The sequence below is a fragment of the Dromiciops gliroides genome, chromosome 4 (assembly GCF_019393635.1).
Source record: "Dromiciops gliroides isolate mDroGli1 chromosome 4, mDroGli1.pri, whole genome shotgun sequence".
NCBI classification, from domain to species: Eukaryota; Metazoa; Chordata; class Mammalia; order Microbiotheria; family Microbiotheriidae; genus Dromiciops; species Dromiciops gliroides.
In genome coordinates this window covers 212,547,888-212,566,822 of record NC_057864.1, presented here as the reverse complement: position 1 = coordinate 212,566,822, position 18,935 = coordinate 212,547,888, and the positions used below count along the sequence as shown (strand labels likewise).

The following is an 18,935-nucleotide window of genomic DNA, read 5'->3' as shown; positions in this document are numbered from 1 at the left end:
ACCTATCAACTAGACTATTGCAGATTCTCTTTACTGAGCAAGGAAAAAACTTCTTGCTTGGTCAACTTTTCTGTAATTAAGAAATATGCACAATTCAGGGATACTCAGTGAACTGCACATCTATGAGAGATCCTAAACCCTAAGGAGATATGGATTTGAAAGAAATCAGCACTTTTATTAAGTACCTACTGTATGCACAGGGAATACAAAGACAAAAATGAAACATTCCCAGCCCCCAAGGAACTTACATTTTTATGGGGGGATATAACATGTCCAAATATAAGTAAATATAAAATACATACAAAGTAAATATATGTTAATTTAATTGTAAAGTGCTTTGCACAAGACCTAGCACAAAGTAAATGCTATATAAATATTATTATCATCATTATTATTAAAGGGCCTAGACAGCTGGTTGAGGGAAAAGAAGGGAAGAGAATCGAAAAGTTTAGGACCAGAAATGAGGCAACAGGTAACTTGGCACTCCTAAATGCCTGCCTTAAATGTTAGGACCTGTATTTAGTCCCCATCTGTCATTAAGCCTCCTCCTCCACCCCTAACACCTGTTACTTAGATCTGTCATTTAAGGCTTTCAGCTTTATCACTATGAAATATCGTTGGGATGACCTGGATTTTCAGAACAGTAGACTGATAACAGAAAAAAAAAATCAAACCCAAGACTGAACCCAACCACATTGCACCCCTTTCCTGCCTCCTACAGTTCCCTTCCCCCACCCCCACCAACACACACAAAATGACCTAACAAATACTCCCTTCCTCTTAAAAAAATTATCAAAGGTATCTTACAGGGGAAGAGGAAATGGAATGTTTCTTTCTACTCTTCTCTAGGATTTTCCTCCTAGTACTTGCTCTTGTGAATGAATGTTACAATTTATCCCTGACAGCTCCTCTGGGGGGAGGAACCCCACACTAAGGTCCTCAGTGCTCTGTCATCCCTTCTTCCATCTGGTGGTTTTGGTGAGTGGTTCCAGATTCCAAGGCTACTACTTGAATTCTCACTTCCTATCACCAGAGTAAAAAAAAAAATAATAATAATAATAAGGGAAAACTCTTCAACAGACAATATTGTTAACCTTGTGGATTCCTAAGCAGGTGTCTGCCTGGTCTATGGTGTAATCGGGCTCTGCCTGAGGAATAGGAAAAATGCTGAGATTAACCATATTCCCTATCTCTTTACATTATCCATAGAGATATCTCCGTATACTAAAGAAACCAAGATTTTTTGGAAAGTGACTGCTTTCTTTATATGCTGGCTGGATATTTCCCAAGATTCCACTCCTTCAAACTACCAAAGAATCATACCTTTGCTGATTTTACAAGGAAAGTGCATATCATTAGTGTAATAGCTGGCAGAGCTATTCGCAGAGACCTTACTCAAAGGAGGAGACTTCTATAATTATCTAAGCCCCAGAACCTGTTAGCTTACAAACAGCCTAGAGATAATCAACTCTCCCTCCTCCATCCCCAAATCCATTCTCTTGTATAGACATTGATGAAATAGACACATCAATTTCTAGGAACTGCAACAAGGCAGGGCTTAGCAGAAGGGTACACAATTTAAAGGGCAATTGATTATCACATGATAGAAAGAGTGCTAGACTTGGAATCGGAAAGACCTAGGTTCAGATCCTGCCTGTTATTTATTAGCTAGGTCAGCATGGGCAAATCATTTAAGTTCTCTGAACCTCAGTTTCCAAATCTGTAAAAAATGTTGGGGCCAGGGCAACCAGAATTTATTAATTGCATGTTATGTGCCAATCATTGTGCTAAGTGCTGGAGATTAAAAAAATAAAAAGTATTAGCCCTTAAGGAGCTTACATTCTAATGGGTGAGACAATATGGAAACAATATGCTTGGTATATGGGAAACACCCTGAGAGGGAGGAACCAGAAAAGGCCTCCTGGAATAAGTGAGATTTGAGCTGAGTCTTGAAAGAAATCAGAGAAACTAAGAGGCTGGAGTAAAGGGAGGAGGGTAGCAGTCTAAAAGCCCTGTAGGATTCCTTTCCAGTTCTAACTTTATGTTTCAATGTGTATGATCTCAATCCAACATTCATTTTGCCCCCTTTTATCAGTGCCCAGTGGGCAAAAAGTCTACCAGCTTTCTCCTGCAGTGTATAGTACAGTAGATCTCTGACATAGGACACTCATGAATGCTGCTGTTCAGTTGTTATTCATGTGTGTCTGACTCTTCGTGACCCCATTTGGGGTTTTCTTGGCAGAGATACTGGAGTGGTTTGACATTTCCTTCTCCAGTTTGTTTTACAGATGAGAAAACTGAGGCAAAAAGGTTTAAGTGGCTTGACCAGGGTCACACTCCTAGTTAAGTGTCTGAGGCTGAATCTGAACTCAAGTCTTCCCTATTCTAGGGCCCTGCTGCTCTATCCACTGCACCACCTAGCTGCTGGCTCATCAGTGCTACAAGAACCCAATTTTTTCTAAGCTATCTATCTGAAGGTAGAAGGCTGAAGCCTCTACCCCCAGAAAATCAAGTCATTTTCTAAAAGAGTCTGGCAGTAGAATGAACCATATTGTTTCAACTTTTGTTTTTGTTTTTTCTTGTTTGAGATTTTGCCCTTTTGTTCTGATTCTTCTTTCGCAACATGACTAACACAGAAATATATGTTTAATGTGATTGTACATATATAACCTATATCAGATTGCTTGCTGTCTTGGGGAGGGAGGAGGGAAGGGAGGAAAGGGAGGGAAGGGAGGGAGGCAGAAAAATTTGGGAACTAAAAATCTTATGAAAGCAAATGTTGAAAACTACCTTTACATGTAACTGGAAAATAATAAAATACTTTTATGATTAAAAAAAAAGTCTAGCAATCATGGCAACCACACAACAGAGGCTAGGTCCTCTGGGAGAATAAGTCAGCAGCCAAAATAGTAGTTGGGACACAAATGGGCATGGAAGACTGAATACACATACACACACACGTACATATGTATATACACACACATATATACATACATATATATCACATACATATATAGAAAACAAATGATATTTATATATAGTTATAAAGTTTGCAAAGTGATTTACATACTTTTTCTCATTTGAGATTAAGTGACTATCCCATAATCATGCAGCTAGTAAATGTCAGAGTCAGGATTTGAGTCCAGGTCTGCCTGGTTGCAATTCCAATTGTAGACCCACTACACCACTTTCATCATAAACTCAAAATTAATAACTATAATATACAATAATATGGTACTTTAAGGACTAAAAAGTGCTTGTTCCATTTTACAAATGAGGAAAATACATGTCAGAGAGGGGAAGTGATTTGCCCATGGTCATCCAGCCAATGAGTGTAAGAGATGGGATTCTAGCTCAGGTCTCCCAAATTCAAATAGTGCCCTTTCTTTCCACTCATATTCTGAGAGGGAAAGGGAAACTTAAACTGGAGATTTTTTTCATCATATATTTCTTCTAATATTTTTAGTAAATTCTTGTTGATTAACTAATTTCAATTCTGTATTTGGCACCAAGACTAAAGTGAGCCAATGGGGCACAGAATGCTATTCATTAAATCTGGGATTTCTCTGTGTCTGGTCCATGTTCCATCCTAGAGCCTCTAGAACAGGAGGTTCATATATATGAATAAAGCTCAGAGAGATAAATTAACACAGGACTGTAAACTTAGAAGGATTTAGTACTAAACCCTCAAGAAGAGTACAGAGACCCTTTAACAAGTATTACAAGACAAAGGAAAGTAAAACAAAGCCTGATGAAATATAGAATCCTGTGGATTTCTAAGAGAGCATGGGATAAAAATAAGAAAATTTAAAATGGCTCAAAAGAGAAATGTCATATGTAAGAGAAGAATTTAGGAAAGAATAACTACTAGAATGTATAGCGCTCAAAACAGAAATAATTAGTCATATTAGAAAAAAACCCTGGGTCTATTGTAATGAACGAGTTTCTTCAGAGAAGCAAAATAAATAATCACAGATTTGAAATACAAAAATACTGAAGTAGATGAAAATTTGGCAGAAGAGATGCAAAAGACAGCAATGTTCATAGAATATGGGATCTCTGTATAAGCCAAAACCATTGACTTCAAAGAGAAGATGCATAAAGATCATTTAAGATTCATAGTTCTCCCAGAAGAAAGTGACAGATTAAAAAAACAAAACAAACAAAACCTGAACAAGAAAATGCAATAAATAAAACAAAACTGCCCAGAACTTCTAAATATAGAAAACAAGGCACCGATTTTTTTAGATCCGAAGATCACCTCTGGAAAACCCCTATACTTCAAACTCCAAGATATAAAGTGTTTAAATTTAACAATAACAATAACATAAAATTCTGCAAGCAGCTAGGTTAGCAGACCTGCAAATATAAAGAAAAGAAAATTCAAACAACACAAGACTATTCTACATTCACTAGAAACCACAGAAAGAAATGGAATAAGATATTCCAAAAAGCAAGAGTTCAACATGCAACCCAAAATGATATGCCCACCCTATAGATTTGAGCCTAATCATTAACAGAAGGGATGCATTTTCTACAAAATACAGGCATTTAAAAGATTCCATTCCAAAACCAAACCAAACCAAACACATACACAAGCAGACTATTCAACTTGTAAATACCTCCAAACAACAGAAACACAAGAAAGGTAAATAAGTACAATTATCAAGCAAAGAAACGTAACAAAATGCACTATCCCATTTCTAGAGGTTATTTTATTTTTTAAAAAACCAGGAATAAAGAGATTGATCTATGGGATTATAAAAAGAGATTTTAAAAGTACACAAATGGATAAGGGTGTAAGTAGAACTCAGAGAAACAGAAGTAAAGGAGGAAGAGCAGAACAGAAAAACCATGAACTAAATGACACAACATGCCCCTCCCTACAAGTGAATCAAGATATTCTCAGACAAAATTTCAGAGTAGGAAGGAGCACAAAGTCCATAAGTGAACATCAAATGGCTGATAACTCCTTTAGTCTCTAATCAAGAAGAGGGCCCACAGAAAGGAGAAATTAAGAGTGAGGGAATGAAAAGGGGTCTTAACTCAACATGGTGGAATGGGGTCCATGTCTATTATGGGAATGAAAATCTTACCATAGGTTTAATCCAGAGGAAGTTGGTATACAGAGATACTATCTTCTCTGAGAGAATGTTGTGTTCTCATGAACAGCACCCTGCCTTAGAAAGAGAAATACAAGCTCCTAGGGGCAACTGGCACCCAAAAGACTTGGGCAAGGAATAAAATTTAAAGATAAAATGTCATGACTAATGAATAGAGAGGAGAATATTCACAAGGAGGTCAATTGGTAGAACTGGGCTGAATGATTTGTGACACAAGAATTTCTACCATGGCGTAATACTTCTATTCACATTATTTCCCTCTTGAATTGATACTTTTGAGGGTGAGAGATATCAGCAACAGAATGATGGGGGAAGATCTATGGAGATGATAACAGAGAAATTAGTTTAAAAAGGGATCTCAAACCTGGTATTTCAAAAACTTCAACTCCATGAGTAACACAAAAAAGTTAAAGAATGAGTAAACATTTACCATAGACTGCAAAGCACAGAACAGAAGAAGTTCAAAAGAGACAGGAAGGGAAGAGAATTAATGAGGAAAAGAAAGCAAAGAAATTCTTCCTAGAAAAAGGTACCAAAAAAACCCTCTAACAAACAAAAGGCAGAAGGTAGAAGTGAGGTAGATTTTGAACTAACCACTTAACAGAGAGGAGAAAGAATGGGGAAAGAAGGAAAAGAAAGAAAGAAAGAAAAGAGGGAGGGAGGAAGGGAAGGAAGGAAGGAAGGAGAGAAGGGAAATGAATAATTTAATTAAGATCTCCAAACTAGGGATAGGGCTATCAAATGGCACTGAAGATAGGGATGGGAAGAGAACCTATGCAAATACGGTTGCATCAATATGGTTTAAGCAAAAGTAATTATATGGACAAAGTACTGACAAAAGAAGGAAATGAACCAAAAAAATTTAAGCAACACTAAGACAAAAATAGGGGAAAATATAAACCTAAGGAACATAACTTTAGATGTTAATGTAACAAATAATATAATGAAGTAAAAGAGAATGGCAGAATAAGAAAACAAAAACTCCACAATCTGCTACCTACAGAAAACACATAAAAAACCCAAAAACATATATTAAGGGTTAGAAGAAAATTTACTATGCATTTTTATGTTTTTTTAAAAGGAGCTTGGATAACAAAATCAGACAAATCAAAAATAGAAGTTCACAATATCAACAGAGATAAGGAAATTACATTATGTTTAAAGGAATCATAGACAACATACTGCTATCAATATTAAATTTATATGCACAAAATGCATAGCATATAAATTCATAAATGGAAAATTAAACTGTAAAAACACATAATAGTATAATAGGAAACTGGCCAATGAGGGCCTATTTCTTGAAGTATGAACAGACATTCCCTACCAGGTTCTAGTCCTTGAACATATATAAATATTTTCTACATGATTCCAGTCCAAGTAACCACATGGAAAGTTGAAAAGAGCCAATTTTCAGCCATTAGTGCCTAGGTAGCTGGTATGGTGTGATGATAACATTTTCTAATTAATCCAACAGGATTAATGACTTAGAAGGTACTGAGCCAGAGATGAGTTCACATGCAAAAGAGACAGCCTGCCTATTTCTCAATCTTTTCCTTCATGGCAGTGAATGGGGCATTACCACTGTGAGTTGCAAAGAGTGGAGAAGAACAATTGCTCTATTGCAATCCCAATCACCACATGTCAGTGAATCTCTATTTCTTTTGTATTTATTCTTTCCTGATGGCAGGAACTGAGTATTATGAGGAGGGAATATTCAGAAGACTTTACAATTTTGGATGATCCATTAGAGCCACCAGAGATCCCATCAGCAACCAGAGTCAGTAGCAAAGTCCACTAGAGGCAGCAACTGTGGCCAATGAGAGAGGAAGTGCCTGCAGATGGATGTGGATAGTCATCACCTGAGGATGGTAGTGGTTCCTAGGATTGGTGCCTTTCTAAAGTCCATAGCCAACACTTCTCTCCATCATGAGGTGGTCACAATCCCTGAAGTTGCTGCCATATAGACCATAAAGCAATAAAAATAGTAATCAATTCAAAAAGTACAAGCAAAAGACACAGACCTAAATGGAGATTTAATAATGGAATTTTAAATAAAAAGTGGGCCAAATAATGTCATGGAAACAATTAATAGCTGTGTGAAAGATAATCAAAATGATAAGACAACATACCAAATTTTCTGAGATGCAGCTAAAGCAGTCCTCAGAGCAAAAATTATATCCCTAAAACATACATTAACAAAATAGAAAAAGTAAGGATTAATGAACAGATTATGCATTTTTTTAAATAAGGTCAACAAATAAGCCCAAAATAAGTACAAAAGAGGAAATCTTGAAAATTAGAAGAGAAATAGATAAATGGGAAACCAAAAAGAGTAGACAACTGGTTAAACAAAACTAAAAGCTGGTTCTTTGAAAAAACTAACAAAAGTAATAAATCTTTAGGAAATCTGATAAAAAATTGATTGGACTAATACCAAAAAAAATTAAAGAAAGAAAGAAAAAAAAAGAAAAAAGTTGAAATCACATGAAACCCAGAAAGAATAAAAAGAGTTATAAGAACCTATCACAGTTAGGTGTCATAAAAAGTGAGAGCTCCAAAGAAATAGGGGATTGCCTACAAAAATAGAAAATACCTAAATTAGTGGAACCAATGTTAGAGATCTTAAAGAATCCAACCTCAGAAAGAGGAAAATGAACTAGCGATAAAGATACTACCAACATAAAACAAAGCAAAACAAAACCCAACTCCTGGTTCTGCCTGATATGTTTACAAAATTTTATCAAACATTAAAAAAATAATTAATACATATATCACACAAATTATTCTCAAAGATTGGGAAAGAACTTTACCAAATTCCTTTCCCAAAGAAACTAACTAAAACAGGGGAGGAGAGAGAAAAGAAAAAAAAACCTATAGACCAAAGTTGCTATTGAATATTAATTTTAAAATTTGAAATAAAATCAAAAGGACTACACAAATTTATACAAAAAACTCACTCTAATCAGTTTAAATTTATATTAGCAATGCAAAGATTATTCAATATTGGGAAAATAATCAACATAAATATATTCAAAGCAAGAATATCCATAATTCATGATCATCTCAATAAATATAGAAAAAACCCTTGAAAAAGTATAAGACTCATCTATACTCAAAATCCCTACAATGTAGAGGCACATAAAAATCGTTTTTTTTTAATTTGATAAAATGTATCTAAAGCTAGAAACTAGCATTTTATACAATGGGGAAACATTAGAAACAAATTCAGATGTAAAGCAAAGATACCCCCTTTTCCTGCTGCTGATATTATGATCTACTTAGAAAACCTATGAGATTCAGCAAAGAAACCAATTGAAAGAATAGCTTCAGTAAAGTTGCAGGCTACACAAATAAACCCACAAAAATGAACTGTTTTTCTATATGATAAAATCCAGTTGACAAAAAGACAGAGGGATATCCCATTGAAAATAATTATAAAATGCATAAAATATCTGGGAATCAATCTACTAAAGCACATTCAATACTTGTAGAAATCCAATTACAGGAAAGGCAGTAAGCTCTTGGAACTCATGACATAATCACTCAAAAAAACCTCCAAATAATGCCATAGGATAATTCCTGGGGCTGCCGAACTCACAAGAGACTGGGCTGAGATCATTTTCCAGCCAAAGATGTCTTAGAAGGTCGGAAGGAGGGGGCTGCTGTGCCGGGGAGGGAGTGAAGCCGAACCCTGAGGACACGCTGACACAGTTCTAGTTCCAGGCAGGCCTCACCAGAGAAAGAGACCCCCAAGCCTCTGAATCAGCTGTAGTACCAGTGTCATCTGGAACTAAGCTCATGGTCTGGTGAGAGGGTTGGTTGGGGCGGGGCATGAATTACAGGGATCTCTGCTGGTGCTGAGGCTGAACTTGGGTGTTTCACCCCGCTGGGAACCAGGAAGTAGGCTTGAGTAGTAATGGCACAAGTGGGGAAAGGGTGCAGGCTCGTTGGAGCTAACAACCACAGCACACAAAGTTTTGCTGCCTGGTTAATTAGTAAGTTCACCTGGGGTTATCTACAGACCAGAGAACAGGCTAAGTAAGTGAAGAACCTGCCCCTCCTTAAATTGTACCACTTTAGACCACCCCTGAAGCTTGGGACAGTACAGCCTATAAACAGTGCCCCACTTTAAGAAGGAGTTAAAAGTAAAACAAAAGATGGGTAAGATGAGCAGACAGAGAAAGATACAGACCAAAAGTTTCTTTAGTGATAGGGAAGATCAAGGCGTACCCTCAGAGGATGATAGCAACATCAGGGCTCCTACATCCAAAGCTTCCAAGAAAAATATGAATTGATCTCAGGCCATAAAAGTGCTCAAAAAGGATTTCAAAGATAAAGTAAGAGAGGTAGAGGGAAAAGTAAGAGAGGTAGAGGAAAAAAGGGAAAGAGAAATGAAAGTAATGAAGGAGTATCATAAAAAAGTCAACAGCTTGAAAAGCCAAATTGGCCAGATAGAAAAGGAGGTACAAAAGCTCTCTGAAGAAAATCATTGCTTAAAAATTAGGATTGAGCGAATAGAAGCTAATGACTTTATGAGAAATCAAGACACAATAAAGCAAATCCAAATGAATAAAAATATAGAGAGCAATGTGAAATATCTCCTTGGAAAAACATCTGACCTGGAAAATAGATCCAGGAGAGATCATTTGAAAATTATTGGAATACCTGAAAACCATGATCAAGGCAAGAGCTTAGACATCATCTTCCAGGAAATAGTCAGGGAAAATTGCCTTGATAATAGGTTAGGCACAGGAGACACAGTAGTAAATTACTTTAGTAATCTACTGTTTGATAAACCCAAGGACTTCAGCTTCTGGGATAGGAACTCAATATTTGACAGAAACTGCTGGGACAACTGGAGGATGGTATGGCAGAAACTAGGCATAGAACAACATCTTACACCCTATACTAAAATAAGGTCAAAATGGGCACATGATTTAAACATAAAAGGTGATACCATAGGTAAATTAGGAGAGGAAGGAATGGTTTACCTCTCAGATTTATGGAAAGGAGAATAGTTTATGTCTAAACAAGAGATAGAGAATATTATGAAATACAAAATGGATGATTTTGATTACATTAAAAAGTTTTTGTACAAACAGAAGCAATGCATCCAAAATTAGAAGGGAGGCAAAAAGCTGGGAAACAATTTTTATAGCCAGTATTTCTGACAAAGGCCTCATTTCTAAAATATATTGGGAACTAAATCAAAATTCATAAGAATCCAAGTAATTTCCCAATTGAGAAATGGTCAAAGGATATGAACAGGCAGTTTTCTGATGAAGAAATCAAAGTTATCTGTGGTCATATGAAAAAAACGCTCTTATTCACTATTTGATTAGAGAAATGCAAATTAAAACAACTCTGAGGTACCACCTGACACCTATCAGATTGGCTAATATGACAAAAAAGGAAAATAATAAATGTTGGAGAAGCTGTGGAAAACTTGGAACACTAATGCATTGTTGGTGGAGCTGTGAACTGATCCAAGCATTCTGGAGAGCAATTTGGACCTATGCCCAAAGGGCTATGGGACTGTTCATACCCTTTGACCCAGCAATCCCACTGTTAGGTCTTTTTCCCAAAGAGATCATAAAAAAGGGAAAAGGACCCACATGTACAAAAATATTTATAGCTGCTCTTTTTGTGGTGGCAAGGAATTGGAAATTGAGGGGCTGCCCATCAACTGGGGAATGGCTGAACAAGTTGTGGTATATGAATGTAATAGAATACTATCGTGCTGTAAGAAACAATGAGCAGGCAGATTTCAGAGAAACCTGCAAGGACTTACATGAACTGATGCTGAGTGAGATGAGCAGAACCAGGAGAACATTGTACACAGTATCAACAACATTGTGTGTTGATCAACTGTGATAGACTTGACTCTTCTCAGCAATACAATGGTCCAAGATAGTTCCAAAGGACTCATGATGGAAAATGCTCTCCAAATCCAGAAGAAAAAAAAAGAAGTATGGAATCTAGATGCAGATTGAACCATACTATCTCTATTTATTTTTTGTTTTTCTTTTTTTTTAAGGTTTTTCCTTTTTGCTCTGATTCTTCTAACACAGCATGATTAATGCAGAAATATTTTTAATGTGATCGTACATATATAACCTATATCGGATTGCTTGCTGTCTTAGGGAGAGGGGAGGGAATGGAGGGAGGGAGAAAAAATTGAAGCTAGAAATCTTATAAAAACAAATGTTGCAATCTATCTCTATATGTAACTGGAAAAAAAGAAAATACTTTTATGGGAAAAAAAAAGAAAATTGCCCTGACATTCTAGAAGCAGAAAGTAAAATAGAAATTGAAAGAATCCACCGATCACCTCCTGAAAGAGATACCAAAATGAAAACTCCCAGGAATATTATAGTCAAATTCCAGAACTCTCAGGTCAAGGAGAAAATATTGCAACTAGCCAGAAGGAAACAATTCAAATACAATGGAACCACAGTCAGGACAGAACAAGATCTAGCAGCTTCTTCATTAAAGGATTGGAGGGCATGGAATATGATATTCCTGAGAACAAAGGAATTGGGATTACAACCAAAAATCACCTACCCAGCAAAACTGAGTATAATCTTCCAGGGAGAAAAAAATGGAACTTCAATGAAAAAGAGGACTTTCAGGCATTCATGATGAAAAGACCTGAACTGAATAGAAAATTTGAGTTTCAAATACAAGACCTTAGAGAAGCATAAAAAGGTACACAGGAAAAATAAATTAAGAGGGATGTTAAAAGGTTACATTCCTACATGGGAAGATGATGTATCTAACATAAGAAATTTCTCACTATTAGGGCAAAAAAAAAATCCAATTACAAAATACTCTTTAAAGAAATAAGGAATAATCTAAATAGTTGGAGGAATATATAGTACACATTACTGGACCATGCCAATATAATAAATATAATAATACTACCAAAATTAATTTACATATGCAATGTTATGCAAATCAAACTACTAAAAGGATCATTTATAAAGTTACACAAAATAATAAGAAAATTCATCTGGAGAAATAGAAGATTTAGATTATCAAAGGAAATAATAAAAAATATAGGAATGAAGGGAGAATGACACTTTTCAGTCTCATACTATACTATACATCAACATTCATCATAATAATTTGGCACTGATTAAAAAGTAGAAAAGTAGAACAATAGAAAAGACCCATCAAAGAAGAACCAGAAGTGATTGAACTCAAATACATTAAATAATAATCCTGAAAACATTAGAATTACCTGGGAAACAATTACCTATATAATAGGTAATAAGAATTACTGGAAAAATTGAAAACCAATATGGCAGAAATTATGTTTGAACCAACATTTTATACCATCTTACACAATAAGTTCAAAATGGATATGCAGCTCTTAGAAAAGAATATCACATAATTTTCATAACTATGGGTAGAGCATGAATTCCTAACCAAACAAAGGATGGAGTCAATTATAAAAGATAAAAGAAATAACAAGATAGACAGCCAAGAGAAATAGGCAAGGCCAAAAGCTATTCTCCCACAATAAGTGGCTAAAGTATATGAACAAACAGTTCTCAAAAGAATTGCAAACTATTTTCAACAACATAAAAGAATGCTCCAAATTGCTAATAATAAGAGAAATTCAAATTAAACAATTCTAAGATTTCACCTCCCATCCAGAAAACTGGCAAAAATGACAAAAGATAGGAATAATCAATGATGAAAATGTATAATCATATTCATATATTGGAGCTGTGGAACTGTGACTTGGTACAACCATTCTAGAAAGCAATTGGGAATTATGCAAAAAAAAAAAAAAGTGACTAAAATATCCATACCCTTTGACCACAGATTCATCGGGTAGGCATATAACTGAAAGAGACAAAAAGAAAGACCTCATATACACCAAAATATTTCTATATCAGAACTTTTCATGATAGCAGAGAACTAGAAACAAAGTAGATTTCCATCCATTGGGGAATGGCTAAACAAATAGCGGCACCTGAATGTAATGGAATATGCTATAAGAAATAATGGGCAACTAGGTGGTATAATGGATAGAGTGTTGGCCCTGGAGTTAGGAAGACCTGAGTTCAAATCTAGCCTCAGACTCTGCTTTAAATCACTGACCATGCCTTCAAACCTTTCTGTCAAGTCAGTTTTTATTTAGTGCTTTGGGAAGAGGGGTAGGAGTGTGTTAATCCCCTGCTTTGACAGGAGAAGAAACTGAGGCCCAGAGAGATGAAGTCAGATCATCGGATTTAGCGAGAGTAAAGACCCTGGGCAAGTTGCTTAACCCTCTTTACCTCAGTTTCCTCATCTTTAAAAAATGTGGCAAACCACTTCAGTATCTTTGTCAGGAAAACCCCAGACAGGGGCACAAAGTCTCAGACATGACTAAACAAAGTCTGTAAGAACTCCAGCTCCCTAATAGGACAGGAAAGATTGATGACACTTCTAAGTATGCAGCTGTGACCACATATCTGTTATGTGTGACCACATGTTTGTTATAGAATCCCTCCAACTGCAGGATGGTCTGCTGGGCTATGCTAACTATTCCTTCTCTGACTTCCCCCCATCCCCCACCCCATTTGGTGTCTGTAGCTGTATGCAAAAGATTAAACCAGCTAAGAAGCTAAAAGATTGTTTCTGCCTTTCCCTGACAGGCTATTTCCTGGTCCAGCTTGATTTTGGCTCCAGTTTGCCTTATGTTCACAATGAAAAAGCCTGCTTTACGTCACGGGATTTTCCCAGCAATTACAGACAAAAAATATGCAATAGGCTGGGGTGAATTAAGAATACTCCCTTCCTCACTACACAAATGGACCCAACTCTAGCTCGAAATAGCACCCTGAACCATCCCAAGCGGTGAGACTATTACGGGGCTAGGAAGCCTGTTGAGGAGACCGGGCCTTGCTCAGTTTGAGTGGTTTTCACTGCCCATCTGGCAATCTGCCAATGAGCCCTTTTTACAAAGTAAGTGGCTTCCTAGTTCCAAAGCAGGCAGTGACTGAGAAAGAATCATGGCTGACAACACCCCTTACAGCCCGAGGAGGCTGGAGCTATTCACTAAAGTGATGACTCTCAGACACGTTTGATTGTGTACCTCTCTCAACTCAAGTGAACAGGCAAACTTATTAAGCACCTTTTTGTTGTACCAGGCATTGTGCTAAGTGCTGGGAATATAGAGAAAGGCAAAACTGGCTCCTTTCCTCAAGGAATTCAGTCTCCATGGAGAAACAAGATGCGAAGAGCTACGCACGTGCAAAATTTATACAGAATAAATTTGAGATCATCTCAAAGGGAAGACACAGTATTAAGGAGGACTGGTTCCTTGCAGGGGATTTTTGCAGAACCTTGACGCAAGCAAGAGAAGCCAAGAGAAAGCAGAGGTGAAGAGGGAGAGGAAACAGATGGTGAAAATACAATTAGGAGATAGAGTGTCTTGTATAAGGAACAGCAAAGGAACAGACTCACTGGATCAGAGTATGTGAACGGGAGTGAAATGTAACAAGACTGGAAAAGTAGGAAGCATCCAGGTCATGAAGGATTTTAAAAGCCAAACCGTGGGTTTTATATTTAGTCCTAGAGGATTAGATATAAGGATTCAGTCCCTCAAATATAGCGATTAAATCCAGAGCCACTGGACTTTATCAGTCAAATAATTTTTAGTATATATTCCTGATATGTTTATATTCTTATCAGTAGCACCCATACAAGCCTGGCGGTAGAGACTACAGCTACTGATTGAAGAACAATCCCAGGGAGTGAGTGCAGAGAGCCATCTAATAGAAATGGGGTGCCCTATGGTTGGAGCAATTATGCTATTATTATTCATTTTGTCTTATTGCTTATGTTTATGCTTATGATCTAAAAAGAAAAAGAAATGGTGCACCCTGTGGACTCCAATCCAGATGATAAGAGGCCCAGCCCAGCCTAGTAACAGATTGCTCCATCCAGCAGAGCTGCCATTGGAGGAGGAAGCCCAGCTGAGCAGCAGGGTGACTAGTCAATCGTTGTCACCAAGATGCTACAGGACTAGTTCTGGAGTTGCAAGTTACCTTAGTCACATGTGTTCCCTCCAGGTGTGCCTCATTACTGTTGTACTTTATTGTGTATCCACTCTTCTTCCCCCACTCCCAACTCTGTGTGTCTTTGTCAGAGAAAGAACCCTGGGTTTGGGATAGGGGGATGTTGCTTTGTAGCTGTTGTTCTTGCTTTTCCACTTGAGCAGATGGCTTTTCAAGAGCTAATTGAGTTCATTGTTCGTGGGAAACACAATACTGGCTGCTAGTGGTTACCCCTAGAACTTGAGGTAGTAGTTGCCCGTTTAGGGCCCCAAGCTGCCAATGAGAGTGTAAATATGGGGAATAAACCAAAGGAAGTGACATATTTTATTTTATTTATTTTGGGGGGTACTATATTTTAAAAGAATGAGATAAAGGTGAAATAATATTTGATTCTATATTCATAAGGGGACCACTGGAGGGTTTTTTTTTTAATGGAGGCAGCTAGGTGGTACAGTAGATAGAGCACTGAACCTGAAGTTAGGAGGACCTGAGTTCAAATATGACCTCAGACACTTACTAGCTGTGTGACCCTTAATCCCAATTGTTTTAAGCATTTGAGGCCATCACCATTCATCCTGTTTTATATCTCATCACTAGACCTAGATGACTACAGAGGAGAGTGTGAGGCTGGTGACTTTGTGCAGCTCTCCCTCATGTAAATCCAATTCACTACAAGTCATGACATCACCCCTATGTCATGGCCCTCCTCAAAAACAAAGGACAAACCATAACGACTGGAGTTTATTGAGTAGGGGAGAGACATAGTCAAACTTGTACCTTGGAAAAATTATTTTGGCAGCTCTGTGGAAGTTGGGATGGAGTAGGGAGAGATTTGAGACAAAAAGAAAATGAGAAGCCTGTTGCAATAATCCAGGCAAGAGATGATGAGGGCCTGAACTAAGGTGATCATGGCAATAAGTAGAGATGCGGAGAGGTGTGAGACATATTGAGGAAGTAGCAATGACAAGAATTGGCAGCTGATTGAATTTAGTGGATGAGTGATAATGAGTAGCCTGGGATAATATCATGCTCTCAAGCCCAAATGACTGAAAAAAAAATGGTGGTGTCTTTGATAGTAGTAGGCAGCAATAGACCATCTCAAAAAGGAAATAGTTTTTGAAAACAAAATCTAACTTAACGTGATCTAGAATGGAGATCTCAGCCCATTCATGCTTTCTCATCTTGCATCACTGTCTCACCAAAAGTGAAAGGGGGAACAGGAATTATTTATGAGACATTTCTTTGGAGTCAACAGCCATCCAAGAGATAAAGACCCAACCTATGGGCACCTGTTGTAGCCAGGAGTAAACCTGTGGAACAGGCTGTCTGTACACTGAATAGGCTGGGATTTTCCTAGTTGATACATGTGAAGTTGTGGGCATGTGGGTTCCCAGGTAAGCTTGGTTTACAACTTCCCTGAGGCACCCACTTTAGAACAAAAAGGGAGAGGTTAGGTAGGAGTGTGTGTAGCTATAGGAGGAGACTGAGTTTAGGGAGCTTGCCTGTGTTGCAGGCAAGCACTACAATTAGTATCAGGAGAGTGGGACATCAATCATCTTCCACCCTCCAACTGATTGATCATGCTCTCCTTGGTAAAGGGAGAGTGTAAACATGGGGAATAAACCAGAGGAAGTGCTATATTTTATTTTATTTATTTTTGGGGGGTAGTGATATATTTTTGTTTTTTGTTTTTTTGTTTTGGTTTGTTTTGGTTTTTGCAGGGCAATGAGGGTTAAGTGACTTGCCCAGGGTCACACAGCTAGTAAGTGTCAAGTGTCTGAGGCTGGATTTGAACCCAGGTACTCCTGAATCCAGGGCTGGCGCTTTACTACTGCACCATCTAGCTGCCCCCGCTAGTGCTATATTTTAAAAGAATGAGATAAAGGTGAAATAATTTATTCTAGATTCATAAGGGGACCACTGGAGGGTCAGGACCCCCATTTCAGAGCCGAAGAGTACTAGACGGGAAATCAGAAAACTTGGCATCAAGTCCTGAATCTGTTACTTCCTACCTGGGTGACCCTGGGCAAGTTCTTCAACATCTTTTGGCCTTAGTTTCCTCATTTTTTAAATGAGGGAATTGGACTCAGCAGCTTCTAAAGTACCTCGAGTTTCTAGATTGATTATCCTCTGCACTTTAGTCCTCAGTTTCCTCATCTGTAAAATTGGGGATCAGACCCAGTGACTTCTAATATTCCTTCTAATGCTAAATATATGATCCTATGATCTTAGAACTTTACCTCTTCAGCATCCAAGAAGACTTCAATTTCCAAGCCAGTGTGACCTCCATCCCAGTCTTCTCTTATCCCAGATGCTCCCCAATGGTCTAGAGAATTTCCTTCCCCTCGAGCCCCAAGTCAGACAAAGAGACCTAAGCTCTACCACTGAGATGGTAACATTTCCCAAGGGCAGAACACTTACCTTCTTAACCTTCTTAAATCCCAAATTCTTCCAACATTCCAAATGAATTCCATAATTAATCCTATTGCTATATGTGACCTTGCATGTCCTTTGAATAAGGCTGTCAGAGTTGAACTTGCACCCCTAACTAAGGTACGGGAATCACTTTGGGGGTCTGGTCTCAGCTTTGCAACGGAGTGATTATGTGACCTAGGTTACTTGGCTTTACTTATCTGTAAAATGAGAAGTGGAACTAGATTTCCAAGGCTCCTTCCAGCTTTAAAATGCAATGATCAGGGGGCAGCTAGATGGCGCAGTGGATAGAGCACCGGCCCTGGAGTCAGGAGTACCTGAGTTCGAATCCGGCTTCAGACACTTGATACTTACTAGCTGTGTGACCCTGGGCAAGTCACTTAACCCCAATTGCCTCACTTAAAAAAAAATGCAATGATCAGACAAATCTCTCAGTTTCTATATTCTATATTATATTCTCCGGCTTCTGACTTCCAGGTGCCCTTGAGGCTGGGCCTGGCCCTCATTTAACACCCATAAACACCTCCTTCTCACTTCCCTCACACACCTTATGCCAGGAAGTAAGCTGTCAGGGCAGTTTGCAAAGGCAGAACCCAACCTGTCAGTGGTATCTTTTCAAAGTACATTTTGAAAACTAATTTCTGCCCTGAACAATTCTGCTCAATAAACAAGAATTCACTGAGCAGCTATTCCTTCTAAAAATGAAGTCCACTTTAAAGGGAGCACTTTATAACCAGGAAGCCAATCAGTCCCCAAGGAAGGTGCTAGGTCCAAATATTCCCAGTTCCATATTAGATTGGGGAGGTGGCATTTCTGATATTGCCATCCAAAAAAAAAAAAACAAAACAAAACAAAAAAGGAAGGAAAAGATAATCCTATACCCTCCTTATTTCAAGCTCACACCACCTTCCTCTATCCTTCACCATTAAAGGTCTGTGAATGCAGCAAATGAAATTGATGGGATATTGGTCATGGATGACAGAATGGAAGCAGGGGTCAAAAATGCTAATCCACATCTATGTCAGAGCAAGAAGCCAAATGCAGGACTGTAATCTGCAGTCCTGGCACACGCCACACTTAACTCAAGCAAATGCCACCATTCCTCTTTAGCTGAACAGACATAGATAAACTGCCCTTGTCCTAAATGAAGGTGGGTGAGGGAGCATGAGTAACAAAGGACCTCGTTTAAATTTTACAGCTTCATGTGCCGAACAGAAATGGGGAGCCCTTGTAGGATTATTTCCTTCCAATAGATGTCAGTAGGCACTGAATTGGAGTGAAGGCAGTTTCTAGTTAAAATTCTTCATGATGTTCAAAGTAACTG

At 37.9% G+C, this 18,935-nt stretch overlaps 1 protein-coding gene across 11 annotated transcripts in view; it reads right to left on the bottom strand.

Moving 5' to 3' along the window:
* PECAM1 (platelet and endothelial cell adhesion molecule 1) overlaps positions 1–18,935 on the bottom strand; it is a 102,727-nt gene that overhangs the window by 27,904 nt on the left and 55,888 nt on the right. For 2 of the 11 annotated variants that reach the window (XM_043964383.1, XM_043964385.1), the window contains 2 exons: positions 7,256–7,306; positions 6,291–7,079 (listed from right to left, as the gene is read on the bottom strand). The exons of the other annotated variants lie outside the window; for them this stretch is intronic. In XM_043964383.1, the coding sequence (XP_043820318.1) occupies positions 7,299–7,306 (8 nt within the window). In that variant the 3' untranslated portion in view covers positions 6,291–7,079; positions 7,256–7,298. Of the gene's footprint in view, positions 1–6,290; positions 7,080–7,255; positions 7,307–18,935 lie in introns of those variants that run through there. 11 annotated transcript variants of the gene reach the window in all.